General features: G+C 45.0%; 1 protein-coding gene across 1 annotated transcript; it reads right to left on the bottom strand.

Moving 5' to 3' along the window:
* Positions 1 to 490: 490 nt before the first annotated feature.
* On the bottom strand, positions 491 to 14,644 carry trmt9b (tRNA methyltransferase 9B). The gene is made up of 4 exons (XM_056283769.1): positions 14,410 to 14,644; positions 2,236 to 2,437; positions 1,825 to 1,998; positions 491 to 1,449 (listed from the first exon to the last, which is right to left on the bottom strand). Exons 2-4 carry the CDS (start codon positions 2,387 to 2,389, stop codon positions 491 to 493), a joined length of 1,287 nt encoding a protein of 428 aa, XP_056139744.1. The 5' UTR covers positions 2,390 to 2,437; positions 14,410 to 14,644.
* Positions 14,645 to 16,890: the final 2,246 nt, after the last annotated feature.

Consider the following 16,890-nt stretch of genomic DNA (forward strand, 5'->3'; position numbering starts at 1 on the left):
AGTTAAAATCACTGTTAGCAGCATTGGAATTTCATAAGCTAAAATCTTGTCAGCATGAAGAAACACATCTCTGGATACTGTTTGCTTAATTTGTATTAAAATGAACTCAACACACTGCAATTGTAGACGACTCTAATCATGCAACGGTTCTCCACGAGCACTGTAGTTAACTCGATATTCCCTCTAAAATAACGTTTATAATGCTTAGAACTGAATATGGTATCCATAAAATGTGTCTAAAACAGTCTGACCTGACAGCTAAAAAGTGATTTTTTTTTCTTCTAAAATTATTCTACTGCAATTTACAGTTCAATGTACTGAGAAGGATTTCTACAATGGCTACGGCCGTGTGTGTAGTGTAGAATTATGGCACTTTAAAAACGAATGACTGTCAGTCAACGCTAAAATGCGAGGCAGTGGAAATGCAAAGTATAACTTTAAAAAAAAGAAAAAATCTTTAAAAAGTTGAAAAAATTCAAGAAACTATGAGTTATGTTTTCCAAACCTGAATTTTCTCTGCCACGACACACCAGTTGGCATGGTCAAAGTAGGTGTGTGTGACATGAAGCTCCTGTACATGATTCTTGATCAGCTCTGCAAGTTCCCCCTCCCTAAAGACGTGATAGTACCTTAGGCAGGAGCCTTCCATCTGCCCATCACTCTCCTGAGGATTCTGTGTGCTTTCTTGTTCTTGCCCATTTCCCTGCGCATCTTTATTATTCTCTCTTTCATCAGGCTGCTCAAGATACTCCTTCTGGCAGGGAACCAGATCTGGCAGTGCCAGAGAACCACACTCCTGGAATGTGGCTGCAGAGACATCCTGGTTTCCATATTTGGTGGTGGTACTGTTGCCTCCAGCTTCCTTCTGTCCCCTTGGTCCCTCCGTGACCGAGTCAAAGACATCCTCCTCCGAATTTATTATAGACGGGGGGGAAAAGAAGCTGGAGACCTGCTTGATAAGGCCTCGTCCTCTCCCATGTTGGCCACCCTTGTTTCCTTGGATTTCTCCTGTAGGAGATGATAAAGTGCTCAGTTCTCTGTAGGATGACCAGGAGATGGCTAAGCTTCCAAAGTCAAACACAGAATCCAGGGACCTAGAGAAGAACCACAGTCTCTGGGTTTTCTGCTGCCGTGTGGTGCCTGCTATGTCTTTTTTTACAGTCATGGAAGATGTGCTTTTCACCTTCCTGTGCTTGTCAGTGCTGTCTATGACTTCACCCACACTTTGCGTGGCACCCCTCCTCCTGGATTTGGTGTGCTCCCTGTTGAAGCTGGAGGGGGAATGGGGATTGGGGTTCCAGGGAACAAAGATGTCCTGCTTCTCAAATTTACGATGCTTTTGTTCCATGGCCCATACATAGATCATAATGCGTCCTCCCACACGCAGAGTGCGTGCCATCTCCTTTATTGCTCGAATTCGGCGCTCTTTGGTGGACAAATGATGAATGACTACAAGAAAACATTTACATTATCTGTCAGTCAGTATTTGAAGGCAAGTTCTGAGTCACAAAATCACATCATGAACATTGCAAGTGGCTCACAGCATAATCTACTGGTGTGTGTGTCTGCTGCCATCTTCAATACTATAATTTGACAATATTTATATTTGAGTAGAACAATACCCCCAAGGTGCATCACTGTTGGGTAGGAAACATGCTCAATGAAATAAATCAAAATATGTTTTATCACTCAGTAAACAGATTCTTTGTCATCACTATGAATTTACTTTGAAGCACATGACAGACTAAAAAGCTGTGGTTTATACATATAGAGAGAGATGTTAAACGTTAAAAACACATGCCTCAAGCAAAGTGGATCCATTACCTGCAATTGAGAGCACAGCATCAAAGCAGTTGTCCCGATAAGGCAGATGGAGGCTGTCACACATCTGGACCTCATGTCCTTGACTCCAGGCAAAGTCCACCAGGGGGCGGCAAACATCGCATCCCAGCTTGAACACCTCTTTATTGATGTGGAGATATTTGCCATTACCACAGCCTAAAAGGAAAAAAATCAGTCCTAATTTGATTATTTTATATAATCAAATATAAGAAATTCCACCCAAGGAAGGCCAGTCTATAAATAGCTTGGAGGTGTTCGGTACATAAGTGCCAGTTGTCTGCATTAAACATATGGATGACAAGAAGAAAAATGACAAATACTCAGTATACTCATGCGTTAAATAGGCTACCAGTACCTGCTTAGTAGTAAATGTCCATCTGAAATGGTACCTACCCACATCAACGATGATGCTCCCTGGAGGCTGGTCCAGAAGGAACTGGCGTACCTTGGGCCAGGCTTTGTAACGGCTGTCATTGAAATATGGAGCAATCTTCTCATACACACTGTGCACATGGTCTCTCTCAAGCTGGTTTGCTGCCTCCTCCATTATGCTTTTCCCAGCTGCTTCATAAAGCGGCCTCCTACAGCGTCATGCCTGCCGGTACAAACACATCTGTCTGTTCATGTCCGAACTGTTAATAGATCAAATACTTCATTGCTGTCAGCTTGCTGTTGAAGACCGAATAACATTAAAAGGACGTCTCCAAATGAGCAGAGACACAGGAATGACTCTCGCCCCAGACAGCAATGTGATATTTAACACTGCATCTGGATAATACTTCAACCACTGTGGCGATGGTCAAATCAGCCTCTACCTTGTCATGTCTCATCTACGTTGCTGGTCCATGACAAGGACAAGCCATGTCAGGGATTAGTTGTAAACAATTTGTCATCTATCATCATCTGCTGCAACATAACACAATTAAGAACAATTGAAACTGCTGAATAAACCAGAGCAGGATACATAAATTACTTACAAGATGAAAGAAAAGAAGTACTACCCACTTCAGAGTGGGTGATGGAAAAACAACACACTGCTCTCATCAGAATCATGTTTACTGGCCATGTAGATTTTTACATACATGGAATTTGACTCCAGTTTCGTGGCTCTCTCAGTTTACTTAACATAGAATAACAACACAACAATCTTCGGATATATACACAATGATTGACTATATACAGGCAAAATAAGAGGTGATAAGGTGCAATGGTGCATAGATGCTGAAATAGATGTTAGCAGGTTCCTCACATACATGCCTGAGGTAGATGTACAGGACACACTGTACCAGTATACGTACAATGTGCAGTACAGTATATACAAAATGGTTGGATTTATTGACAGTGTTAAGCGTTAATTTGAATGACAGCCCGTGGAAAGAAACTGTTTTTATATCTGGTTGTTTTGGGGTGCAGTGCTCTGTAGCGCCTGCCAGAGGGGAGGAGTTGGAACAGGTTTTAACCAAGGTGTGATGGGTCTGAAGTGATGTCGCCTGCCCATTTCCTGAGTCTGGATATGTACAAGTCCTTGAATGGAGGGCAGGTTGGCACCAATGATTTTCTCTGCAGACCTAACTGTCCGTTGTAGTCTGTCCCTGTCCTGTTTGGTGGCTAAACCAAACCAGAAAGTGATGGATGTGCAGGGGACAGACTGGATTATTGCAGTGTAGAACTGAATCAACAGTTCCCGAGGCAGGCTGAATTTCTTGAGCTGGCAGAGAAAGTACATCCTCTGCTGGGCCTTTTTGATGATTGTGTCCATGTTGGATGCCCACCTTAGGTCCTGGGAGATTGTGGAACCCATAAAGCTGTAGGTTTTCATGGTAGACACCATGCTGTTGAGTATGGTGAGGGGGGCAGTGTTGGAGGGCTCCTCCTGGTCCACTATCATCACCACTGTTTTGAGTGTGTTCAGCTACAGGTTGTTATGGTAACATCAGAGGGCCAGCTGATCAACCTCCCATCTATATGCAGACTCGTCACCATCCCGGATAAGGCCAATGACGGTTGTGTCGTCTAAACTTCAGGAGTTAAACACACGGGTCATCTGAGGTGCAGTCATTTGTGTAGAGGGAGAAGGTGTGTAGAGGGCGTGCCTGACATTCTTCTGTAAGAAGTGGGGTTGTTGTGAAGCATCTAGTTTGTTGGTGTAGTGTTCTGTGCCTATCATGTCTCACTCTCAACCTTCACCCCTGGCTAGCAGAAATGCAAACAGGAGAGCTGAGCACGTAAGTCTTTCCCTGCCAGTACATACTCTAACAGCAAGCCCTATATAGTGCCTCCTTGTGAAGACACACGGTAACTGGGTATACCTCGGACCCTGGCTGAACTACAACGGACTCGGAGGAGGTCTGGCCCCTAGACGTGCAGTAGGCAGGCCCACCGGTGTGTGGCTATTCCCTGATGCCCACGAACCAGCCCCCAGCTATGGGTTAAATAGTGCCACTGCCTAGCCCTAGTGGATGCCTCGGGAGAGGAATAGGCAACAGGAGTAAACCCCTACAGAAAATCAACGTCTACAGTGCTGTTGTTTTTTGTTTTCTTGCCCCTTTGTATCTGTTTAAGTTGGAGAGTACTGTTGGCATCGTGTGTGGCTGCCGCTTCTCCCTCTCATAGCCCCCCCCTCCACCCCTGTATGCCAGAGTTATGTTTATCTATTGTCTTGTTTCACCACCGTTTATTGTAAAGCGACTTTGAGTGTTAGAAAAGCTCTATATAAATTTCATTTATTATTATTATTAGAAGAGTAGAGGGGAGAGCACACATCCCTGGGGGGCACCAGTGCTGACTGCCCGGGTGCTGGATGTGGTTTTCCCCAGCCTCACTGCTGCCTCCTGTCTGTCAGGAAGTTTTTAATCTACTGGCAGATGGGGGGGCTGGTACAGTGAGCTGGGTGAGTTTGGAGAGGAGGATATCTGGCACAGTGGTGTTGAACACTGAGCTGAAGTCCACAAACAGGACCCTTGCGTATGTCCCTGGGGAGTCGAGGTGTTGGAAGATGTAGTGCAATCCCATGTTGACTGCATCATCCACTGACCTGTTTGCTCAGTAGGCAAACTGCAGGGGGTCGAGCAGGGGGCCTGTGACTTCCTTCAGGTGGACCAACACCAGTCTCTCCAAGGATTTCATGACTACAGACATTAGGGCAATGGGCCTGTAGTCATTTAATCCTGTGATGGGGGGATTCTTGGGGATCAGGATGATAGCGGAGCTCTTGAAGCTGGAGGGGACTTCACACAGCTCCAGTGATCTGTTGAAGATCAGTGCGACAGTGGGGGACAGCTGGTCAGCACAGACTTTAAGACAGGAGGGTGACATGCCATCCGGGCCTGCTGCCTTCCTGGTCTTCCGTCTCTGGAAGAGCTGGTGCATGTCCTCAACACAGATCCTGAGTGCGCTTGGGGGTTCGGTGGGGAGTGGGAGTGGCTTGCAGGGAGTGCAGTTGGTTGTGTATTGTGGCCAGAGAGGCAGAGGGGTGTGAAAGTTAGCTTTTCAAACCGGCAGTAAAACCCATTTAGGTCGTCAGCCAGTTGATGGTCCCCTACAGTGTGGGGGGACAGTCTTCTGTAGTTGGTAATGTCTTTCAAACCGCTCCAGACTGATGATGGGTTGTTGGCAGAAAACCCATTTTTCAACTTTTCAGAGTAGCACTTTTTTGCCACTCTGATCTCCTTTGTGAGTGTATTTCTGGCTTTGTTATACCGGATCCTATCACCACTCCTGTAAGCCTCCTCTTCGACCTCAGTTTAGCTTAGAACCAGGGCTTATTGTTGTTAAAAGGTACAGAAGGTTTTGGTGGGCACACACGTCCTCAAAAAAAGCTGATGTAAGATGTCACAGTGTCAGTAAGTTCATCCAGGTCTGTAGACGCTGCCTAAAAAACACTCCAGTCAGTGCAGTCAAGGCAGGCCTGGAGCTCCAGTTTTGACTCATTGGTCCATTTCCTCACAGTTTTAACCACAGGCTTTGCCGATTTTAGTTTCTGCCTGTAGGTTGGGATAAGATGAATCAGACCGATCAGAGAGGCCCAGGACTGCAAGGGGACAGAGCGTAGGCATCCTTTAATATTGTGCAGCAGTGATCCAGAGTGTTTTTGTCTCTGGTGGGGCATTTAACATGCCGTCTTTATTTTGGCAGTTCGTGGCTGAGGTTTGCTCTCTTAAAATCCCCAAGGATAATGAGTAGGGAGTCTGGATATTTGTACTCCATGCTTGCAATTTGATCAGCCAGGTGTTTTAATGCCTCTTTAACACAGGTCTGGGGTGGGATATAGACACTGACCAGAATAATTGATGAAAATTCCAGCGGTTAATAAAATGGTTTACAGTCAATGAAAAGGGTCTCTAAGTGAGGGCTGCGTGATTTCTTCAAAACTGATATCTGTACACCAACCTTCGTTTATGTAGAAGCACATGCCACCACCCCGTTTTTCCCCCGATAGCTCCATATTGTGGTCTGCCCAGAGGAGTTGGAACTGCAGTAGATGAAGTGTACTGTCCAATATATGTTCACTAAGCCAGGTTTCAGTGAGGCACAGGGCGACAGATCTGGAAAAGTCTTCCGAGTTTTTTTCCATTTAAGAAGTAGCAGTTCGTCCATCTTGTTGGCCAGACAGCGGGCATTTGCCAGGTGGGTTGATGGGAGGGCGGTTCTAAATCCCCACTGTCGCAGTTTAACGAGTGCTCCAGCTCGCTTACCCCTTTGGCATCTTCGTCATAATCCACACAGGCCTGTACCGATAAAGACCTTGGCAAGACTTTCTTTAAAACTTTCAATTAAGGGCGTCCGGGTAGTGTAGCGGTCTAGTCTGTTGCCTACCAAGACAGGGATCACCGGTTTGAATCTCCGTGTTACCTCCAGCTTGGTTGGGCGTCCCTACAGACACAATTGGCTGTGTCTGCGGGTGGGATGCTGGATGTGGGTATGTGTCCTGGTCGCTGCATTAGGGCCTTCTCTGGTCGGTCAGGGCACCTGTTCAGGGGGGAGGGGGAACTGGGGGGGAATAGCATGATCCTCTCACGCACTATGTCCCCCTGGTGAAACTCCTCACTGTCAGGTGAAAAGAAGCGGTTGGCGACTCCACATGTATTGGAGGATGCATGTGGTAGTCTGCAGCCCTCCCCGGATCAGCAGAGGGGGTGGAGCAGCGACCGGGACAGCTTGGAAGAGTAGGGTAATTGGCCGGATAGAATTGGGGAGAAAAACAAATAATAATAATAAAAAAAAGTTCAATTAAAGTCGGTGAAAAAGTCTGTTCAGTTTGTCCAGTGGACAGTTGAAGACTTAAAAGTTCTTCCTTGCTGTCAGTGATCAGTGAGTGGGTGCTGGAATCTAAACAAATAAGCAAAAACAGAAAAAGTACAAGAGCGCAGAACCGAGGATACTGTCTGTGGCACCATCCTGATGTTGTTCCATGTGTCCTCATAAAGGGATGTTGAATTTTCTTATAATTGAGATTGCTTGTCCCGAAAAAGGCTGAACTCTTCCAAGAAATGGACATTTTACTGCCAAAAGCAAGACTTTATTCCAGCAATTCTGAAAAACATGCTTCTGTTGAAGCTGAACCACAGCTTCTACAATTTTGGTGAGGAGCTAGGTTTTCAAAAACACAACACTGCGGCATGTTGTGTTTAGAGCAATATTTTATATATATTTTTTAATCATATCTGCTACCCATCTAATCTGCTTGTTTGCAAGTTTACTACCTGTCTCTTATCTGAACATGACTTTTTCTGTTAATATAGGCAGTTTTTCTTCTTTCTCAAATACTAAGCCATGTGAGCCCCTCAAGGTTCCATTTTAGGCCCACCTCTCTTTATAACATTGCCATGCAGTTCTGCCTCCAAATGAAACCCAACAATACAGGTTTTTTAATAAACTCGGGAACTCTCGATATTACATTACAATACATTAAGTGTTGTTTGGTGAGCAACTTTCTTCAGCTGAGTTTGGAGTTTATCATATGGCCATTCTTATTCGTAAAGCTTTTTCTCCAGAGCTCGAGATGATAGAAAATATGTTTGGGACAAACAGAGATCTTCCCACGCAGGTACGCCTCTGAGATGAAGGGGATTTTATTTTTATTTTTTTATTTATTTGTTTTAAACTATCGCGTAGCAAACGATAAACTGCACTGAACTTGAAATAAATCGGTGGTACTGGTCCATCTATCCCCTCAGTTACAAATGGCTTGATGGCAGAACCTCGCAAATATATTGCACTGGTTAAGCAAAGCACAGATCGACCAACAAGAGGGCACTGCACCACCTTCATCAAACCAGAGTAGGCCTGCAAACCCTGAGTCTAAGGTAAGGACAAATTTAAAGGTAGACTGAGTAGGACTTAGCGACAGCAGTTTGTAAACACAACATTCAAAGTTGGCCCCTCCTCCCCGGCTCAATGATACCAGAAGCGTGCACCCCCTGACTGCAGTTGCCAGAACACATCCCAGTGTACAGGCCAATTCCACCCTCTCCTTCAGTGCTCGCCATTAGGTGAAACCAAACCCAGTTCTGGAATGAGCTTTGTCCACTTGGCATTTCACCTCACTATATTTGCGTCTTTTCGGTGCTGTGTCCACCATCGTCATAACTTCCTCTTGGATACGTTCTTACGATCTTGACCTGGCACCTGGATTCTATGTTTTTATATATATAACACAGCACAAATAATGTATAAAGGACATAATTTACAACTGGGTAATATACAACAAAATGTTCAGGGGGAAGGGGTATAAGCTGAGAGGAAAGTTTAATTTTAAGAAACTCTTGTATTCATACAACTATAAAGAATATGTGTATTTCGATCTGTGGGGTGAATTTGTGGAATAGTTTGGATTTGGAACGCAAGAAAAGTACAAACATTATTCAGTTCAAAAAGATGTACAAAAAATGTATTTTTAAGAGGTATAGGGATGAGGAAGGGTTGTGATATCTGTTTAAGTTTTCTAGTAGTATTGTGCGTCCAGGTAGTGTGGCAGTCTATTCCGTTGCCTACCAACACGGGGATCGGCGGTTCGAATCCCTGTGTTACCGCCGGCTTGGTCAGGCGTCCCTACAGACACAATTGGCTGTGTCTGAGGGTGAAAAGCTGGATGTGAGTATGTGTCCTGGTTGCTGCACTGCCGCCTCCTCTGGTCGGTCGCAGCGCCTGTTCGGGGGGGGGGGGTCTGGGGGGAATAGCGTGATCCTCCCATGTGCTACATCCCCCTTGCAAAACTCGTCACTGTCAGCTCAAGTCAAGTCAATTTTATTTGTATAGCCCAATATCACAAATTACAAATTTGCCTCAAGCGGCTTTACAGCAACACAACATCCAGTCCTTAGACCCTCGAATTGGATAAGGAACAACTCTGCATGTGGTAGTCTGCAGCCCTCCCTGGATTGGCAGCGGGGGTGGAGCAGCAGGTGATTGGCCGGATACGATTGGGGAGAAAAAAAAGGGGGGGGGGTTATATTATTGACACTGGTGATATTTAGGTAGTACATAGAATTGGGATAATTGTTTATAAACATAAATTGTTATATAAGATAAAGATTGAGTTAGTGCAGAAGGGGTAGGAATAAATGTGTATACTTCCTTTTTGGACATGTAATATTTAATTTGTGTTGTTTATGAGAATTTGTTTATCGAGTAAGTTGTATAGGGTCATTGTTCATTTCATTGTTGTTGTTTTTTATGTTTTGTCGTTGTTTTGTTTTTACATGTTTTAAATAAAGATAACTCAAATCAAAAGAATCCAGCAATGTTCCATACAGAGCAAAATAAGAAAAATAAGAAAACACAGGCAGAGGACAGGCTCTCTGCAGATACAGACACTGCCACACACCTCTAGTGGCTCATAAGTGATGATTGAAGGGGATTATTTTTATGAGTCTATACATGGATTTTTAGGAAAATCCTCCTCGTTCTACCTTCAAATGGATGTATTGTTTATTAGTCACTGGATTGAAACAGTCTAGCCAGCTGCTTGCCATTAGCTAGCTAGCTTTAGCCAGGCACTCTGATTAATAGCGGATGGGTCGTGGGTGGTGAAATAATACATCATTAATGAGGAAAACACTAATTACATTCTCTGAAATGTGAGCAAAACAGAGCTGCGGTCCACTGCTGCTCCACAGCTGGTCCCCCCCCCCCCCCCCCCCACTACACACACACAGAGTTAATTTCACTCTCAGACGTTATGGCAGAAGCTCTGTAGCTTCTCCCATCTAGAGCAGGTGGTATCCTGGGCACACAGTGAATGAAACACACAAATACTTAGGCTAATAGTTCAATTTCTTTTAGTGTGACTTTTTTTCCCCCCAATAGGGCGAGCCTGGTAATAATAACTTGTGAATTTTTAGCCACCTGGAGCCTTTTGACCAAATCAAATCAATTTATTTTCTACTTCTCTACAGAAACAAGGATGCTCTGGCTATGAAGCAAAACACAAACGAAAATTTCTTCCTGAATAGAGCCTTATCATCCATCCATCCATCCATTATCCTAACCGCTTATCCTGCTCTCAGGGTCGCGGGGATGCTGGAGCCTTATCATGATGTGTTCAAATGTTGTTGTAAAGTTTTGATTTTGGCGAGACGCTTGAATCAACACAGTTGTTAGAAGGAGAATGTTGTTGATGGTTTCACCGCAATATTAAGTTCAAATTCAACTTGTCATGTGTATGGAATAAAATGAAATTCTTGAGCTCTGGCTCTCTCTGCCTTAACACAAAGGACACAAGGACACACCATCCCACTAACAACACTACAGACCTATGCAGACTATGTACACATGAATTCATACATGACATACACGATATAGAAAAGTACACAACAACAGAACAATGTAATGTGCATATGGGTGCGTCAGATTTTCAGCAACCTGACTTCCTGTGGAAAGAAACTATTATTGAGATGGGTGGTGTGTGATTTGATGCTCCAGTAAAGTTTTTTAGATGGAAGGAGCGAGAACAGAACATGAGCAGGGTGGCTGGTGTCGTTAATGATGTTTTGGGCTTTGCTTTTGAAGCGAGTGGTGAAAATATTATGAAGCTGTGGTGGTTCCAAAATAGATATTAGAGAGGAATTATAACCTGTTCAACTTCCTAACACCAATTCTAAGCAGCTTATAATACATAATTAAAACTACTGTCAAGAATGGCGGCACGGTGGAGCAGTAGTTAGCACGGTCACCTCAGAGCAAGAAGGTCCTAGGTTCGAGCCTGAAGAAGGAGGCCTTTCGGGCTTGGTTGGCCCAGGGGTTTCCTGAAGCAGCAGACAGGTACCGGGAGGCCAGAAGAGCTGCAGCTTCGGCGGTTGCGGAAGCAAAAACTCAGGTGTGGCAGGAGTTCAGCGACGCTATGGAGGAGGACTTTCGGTTGGCTTTAAGGTAGTTCTGGCAAACCATCCCATGACTCAGGAAGGGGAAGCAGGGCTTGACCCAGAACCCAGGACCTTCTTGCTGTGAGGTGACCGTGCTAACCACAATGGATTTAGTATATGGGGGACAGTATACAAAACGAACATACATAACAAAGCAGCCAGGGGTACATTACATAAAGATATTAAAAGACTTACATAAATTGAAAGTTTTGACAGCCTTTCTGTTCATAGAAGAAATTAGTTTTACATATTGTTCAATTTCTTTCAAGAAAACAATTTGCCTTTGTGAATAAAATGTTTTGCCACTATCATTAACAGATTTATAATGAAAAAATATTTGTTACCTTTTTTGGGTGTTTATGGAAACCCAAGACTACATTCTCCCATAATAAAACAAAGTCTTTGAAAAGATTATCAATGACAAATCTGCAAAGGGCTTGCCAGAATTTCTTGGTGTGAGAACAGTGCCAAAACAGGTGCAACACTGTTTCTGGATGTTCATCACAGAAAGAACAATTCGTGTTTACAACTCTTTTAAATTTCTGCATGTAGTGATTGGCGGGATAATATTTATGATGATTTTAAGTTGACACCTCGTTAATCTTGTTCATGATTAGGTACATATGTGGAAGCATCCAGACCTTCTTCCAGTGTATGTAATTTACAAACTGGTTCCAATATGCCGTGACACATGGGAAAGAGACAACATTTCTTTGAAAAAGGGCATGTATCGCTCTATTATTATTTTGGGGAAGCAATAAAAAGCAAATCTTAAACTACTGGAGAGTCAGCGGGATCAGGGAGAGAAGGGTATCTGGGTACAGGATTAGCTACATTTCTCAAAAGCATTAGGGTGCTAGTTGGAATGGCATCAAAAACTATTGCAAATTCCTTGGGGGTTACTGGGAAATTATATGTAGATAAAAATTCTTTGTAAGAGAGTAAAAGCCCCTCTGTACTGAACAGTTGACCCACCAGCAGAAGGGGATTCATTCATCCATCTATTTTCCAATCGCTTATCCTGCTTCCTTCGCTTATCCTGTGGGTTTCCTCCGGGGGGTGCTCCGGTTCCCTCCCACAGTCCTAAGACATGTAGGTCAGGTGAATTGGCCATACTAAATTATCCCTAGGGGTGTGTGTGTGTGTGTGTGTGTGTGTGTGTGTGTGTGTGTGTGTGTGTGTGTGTGTGTGTGTGTGTGTGTGTGTGTGTGTGTTTGTCTCTCTCAGCCCTGCGATGGCCTGGCGGCCTGTCCAGGTTTTCTCACCGCCTGCCGCCCAATGACTGCTTGGATAGGCTCCAGCATCTCTGCGACTCTGAGAGCAGGATAAGAAGGTGCAAACTCTGTGATGTCAAACGCGCCAGTTCCTATGCCCTTCCTATGTCCAGCCCCTTGACATTTTTTCACGGAAAGAGTTGGACCGAGACTGTTTTGGTTTTTTGTTTTTTAATGCTAATGCTTTCAGAGGCAAAAGCTTTCATGAATTGAGAGCGAGCTGAATTATTGTCTTAGCATAGTCAGTGATGGATAGTAACGAAACGGACGTTTGCTTTCATGAAAAAGTTCAATATTACCAGTTAAAGTTGCCGATAGTGCTCATGTGCAAATGATGTAATTAAGCATCATCTGATAGACCTTTAGAATAAAGAAACAGTTGGTGCACTCGTCTAGCTTCATTTATGGTCAAAGACCTCTCTCATCCCGGTTCCAGTCTTTAATGGAGGAGACATGGCAGACAGACAGTAAGCCACAGCTTATCAAAATTCTCCCCGACTACCCTGAAAGACATCAGAGCGCCGCCCCTGAATATAAAGTCTACTGTCCGCAGTCTGTATGAGCACCACTGTCCGGAGTCAGATACCACAGAACACTTCACCTTGGACAACAATGATCCTGGTCAAGCTGTGTTTGCTGCTACTAAATGAAAGCGAGACAAAATGCAAACATCTTTTTTTTTTTTGTTGCTTGAAACTGTTTGCAGATATTACAGGTGAGCCCTTTCGGAATAACAGGTCTAAGACACTTGAGAGATAACAGTGTCAGTTAATTATTATTCTGCATCCCATCTTTCCATAGACCTATTTCTGGACTCCCATGGCAGCAGAATAAACAACAGCCCTTATGTAACATCATTATTTGCCTCAGTATAGTGTTTTGAGTACACAATTCCACTTGCTTCCGCTCTCCATTCAAAACAGCGGCCAGCCCACATTAACAGCTGTGAAGCGCCAAGCGTTGCCTTCATTGGATAACTGGCGCTGGAATTCATGTATATGACGGGTCATTTCCGGAAACCGAGATTACTCTCTGCTCTCGACAATTCAAAGACGAGCTCGGGTGATATTTAAAGTTTGCTGCGGCCACGTTCGGTTTCGTCGTCGTCCACCGTTAACACATTGAAATTAAGTCTACGTGGTTCCTATTGTAACGTGCACGGATAAGAAGACACGCTGGCCGCTGGCTCGCGGGTCTGACCCTTTAGTCCAGCGGTTAGCGATGCCTCCTGCGGTGCGGACGATACGGGTTCGCGTCCCGGCCGCGGCAGTTCCTGTGGTTGCGTTGTCCCCCGAATTCGCTACACTATACAGTACAACCCAACGGGTGCTGATAAGCGCTGGCCACAATGCCCACACAGACACGAGTAACCAGTCGTCAACACATCCGACGTTACCGCTTTAACCTTGATACGATGGGCCTAAATTACACACACATATGCATCTATCGTTGTGTAGAGTCACGCAGCTCGTGGAGGTGGGTCTGCAACAGTGTTGCGGACAGGCTGCTGGCAGCAGAGGAGGCTTTGCAGCCGTTCTGCCAAACTGCCAACAACCACGGTCCGAGTTACACACACCGCAGGGAACCAGGCGGTCTGTCCCTCTTGGGGGGGGGGGTACTCCAGTTTAGGATGCCAACATCTGGTGCACCGCACTTTAACTTCGACTCCTCTCGTTGCAGGGAGCTTAATTAATGGCGTTGACGCGTCAAAATAAATTGCCTCCCGTTAAAAGCCGACGCGTGACGAGCGTCGCTTTGTCGTCACGCCAAAGTTGCACCGAAGACGAGGGGAGCCAAATTCACGACACCGAGACGGCTGAACTCAGCAGCGTTTGGGACAACACTGCCCCGAGCTTCGCCTTGTAAACTACCCATCTGCCAGCACACCGGAGGTAATGTTAACTAACAGCGAAGATGTCAAACCCACGTACCTTTCCTTCTGCAAAATCACTCGACCCTCCTCAAGTCCTCGCGGGAAAGTTGCCTTTCCACATGTCCTCAATCTGCATCACCGACGGACCGTCAGATCCACAACCGCTCGCTCGGCAGAGTGGCGCAGACCGTGTTGTCGGCAACATTGTTACGCTACACAACGGCGGCCATTAACCGGGAGCACCGGCACGTTATTTTTCCCCCCTTTTTTTTGTCCAAAGTCGGTGTGTTGGTCCGGACGGTAGCCGGACACGTATGATGATCCGGACTTGACATGCGTTGGGATTTGGGAGTCAGCGCGTGAGGAAGACGCGCTTTGCAGCTGCGGATCGCCAATGTGATTGGCTGGCGGCCTCACGTGGCCACGACACTAAACATCGTGACTGCAAATCGGCGACGATTAAGGGACGCGCACGCTCTCCTCACGCGTCTAGCGTCCACTGCAGGTGCACGGCACAACTTAATGGGTATGCCACCGCGTGCAGTTGCTGTTTGTGCGGCATTTGCGCCTCATTAAATTACTCAACAATTATCACGGGACTACGGCTTCGTTAGGTAATGCCTGGTGCGGTGCCCCTTGTCCTGGTTTTAATCCCCTGGCGGTTCAGACCTCAGCTGTCACTTCTGTTCATTTTACTCACCGCTGTACTTGAGCATCTCCCATGAGATGAAAACCGTAACGCAATATAGCCAGACTATTTATTACATACGTTATTACATAAAAGAACACAGTGAAAAGCGATACGTGAAAAGGTCATCTATGAAGTCCTCCCATTGAAATCCAAAGCAGACCTACGAGTCAGGCCTACTGCTTGGTGTGCCTCATGTCCTCTCTCTTGGGAGTAGTGAAGGTGCTGGGTGGGAGATGCTCTGTCTCAACATTTGATGTCACTATTTTCTAAGCCTGCTTCCCGTGGTCCATGGAGTCAATGGAATGAACCGGGTGACCTCTTTGGACTCCTGAATTCCTGGTTAGTGATTTGTGGTTCGTGTTTGACATTCATTTACACAAGCATTTTACCAATTAAGCTGACACTTATCTCCAGCTCAACCTACAGTGAGGGGACATGGGTGTGTTCAGGGCCTTTCTATGGGCTGGTATTGATCCTGGGCCTCCTGGGCTGTGCAGTGGTCTCCATCAATTGCGTGAGCTGTGCAGCTTAATATGTCACTAATATCCTAATAAAAGGCACATATGAACCTTTAAGCAAGATCCTGCCTTACATGCTATTACAAACATTAACTCTTGGAGGTGTCCAGTGTGATTGCAGTCTGCACTGTTGGCTTCTCTGCAGTAACGCTGGCGGTGTATGAAAATGACTGATGTCAGATCCCCAAGGACATTCATTTAGCACCTCCAGGCGAAGCATAGCGTTTGACAGACACCTGTGATTTTGGTAACATCCACATGTATTGCTGCCATTGTTGTTGCTTTCTGTTCTGTAGCACAGTTTATTACATAGGAGACAGTTATTCTATCCAATATGAGGCGAATTAATAAGGCCTGTTAGTCAGAACAGCAAGTGAAAAACTCTTCAACTTGTTCATCCATTTGCCAAATATCTGTTGCAAGCATGCATTAACAGATACTTAGAATTTGGCTCTAACATGTACATATCTTGATCTTGACAACAACAACAAAAAACCCGCATTCTACCACCTAATCAGTAGCTACATACACACAGTGAAATTTCTTTTTCCATATTTCTGGAAATAAGCTTTCATGTATACATGTTATCAGTTTCTGAACAAATTTAGCACAGTCTGCCAAAGACAATAGGCCTTGTGTCAAATGGTGTCCATGGTGTCCATGTGTCCAATTGTATCAAAGGCTGCGCTCAGGTCTAACTACCAGAGCAAAAAAAATTCTTGGTATCAGCAATAATAAGCAAAAAGTCATTAACCATACATACGAGAGACGTCTCAGCGCTGCGATGTCTTCTAAAACAAAAGCGTAGAATTTCACGAGTAGCATTCACCCCAAGGAAAACATTGAGTTTCCACAAGCACCAGATTTTCAGTGATCTTACTAAGAACAAGAGGGTTAAAAGTAGGTGTTTAGTTACCCTGGGAAGAAGAGTCGAGGGTGCTCTCCTGATGAAGGGGTCTCACCCCTGCAGTCTCGAAGGTGGTAGGGAGAAAATACACCTGAAAGGAGTAACTGACAAGAGCAAGAACCTCCTCAGGTAATGAGCTAAACACGGATATAAACGGGTTGGGATAGGGTCAAGGTGAGAGCTAGAGGACTTTAACTGAGCAGCAACACTACTCAATGTAGCAAGATCTACCATAGAGGAAGGAGTATGGTGTCTGCAGAGGGTGAAATGTTAAATGGACTGCATTTATATTCTTTATTCCTTTATTAGGACCCCTGTTAGCACCAGCAAAAGCATTGGCTAGTCATCCTGGGGTCCACCACACATAGTCATACACCGATCAGCCAAGACATTAAAACCGCCTGCCTAATATCGTGTAGGTCA

Source organism: Lampris incognitus, chromosome 7, assembly GCF_029633865.1.
Source record: "Lampris incognitus isolate fLamInc1 chromosome 7, fLamInc1.hap2, whole genome shotgun sequence".
Taxonomy (NCBI): Eukaryota; Metazoa; Chordata; class Actinopteri; order Lampriformes; family Lampridae; genus Lampris; species Lampris incognitus.

Coding starts and splice junctions, on each gene's coding strand:
- trmt9b (XM_056283769.1), bottom strand. CDS start 2,389: ATGGAGGAGGCAGCAAACCAGCTTGAGAGAGACCATGTGCACAGTGTG. Junction 1,999..2,235: donor GAGCATCATCGTTGATGTGG/GTAGGTACCATT, acceptor TTTTCCTTTTAG/GCTGTGGTAATGGCAAATAT. Junction 1,450..1,824: donor TGCTGTGCTCTCAATTGCAG/GTAATGGATCCA, acceptor GTTTTCTTGTAG/TCATTCATCATTTGTCCACC.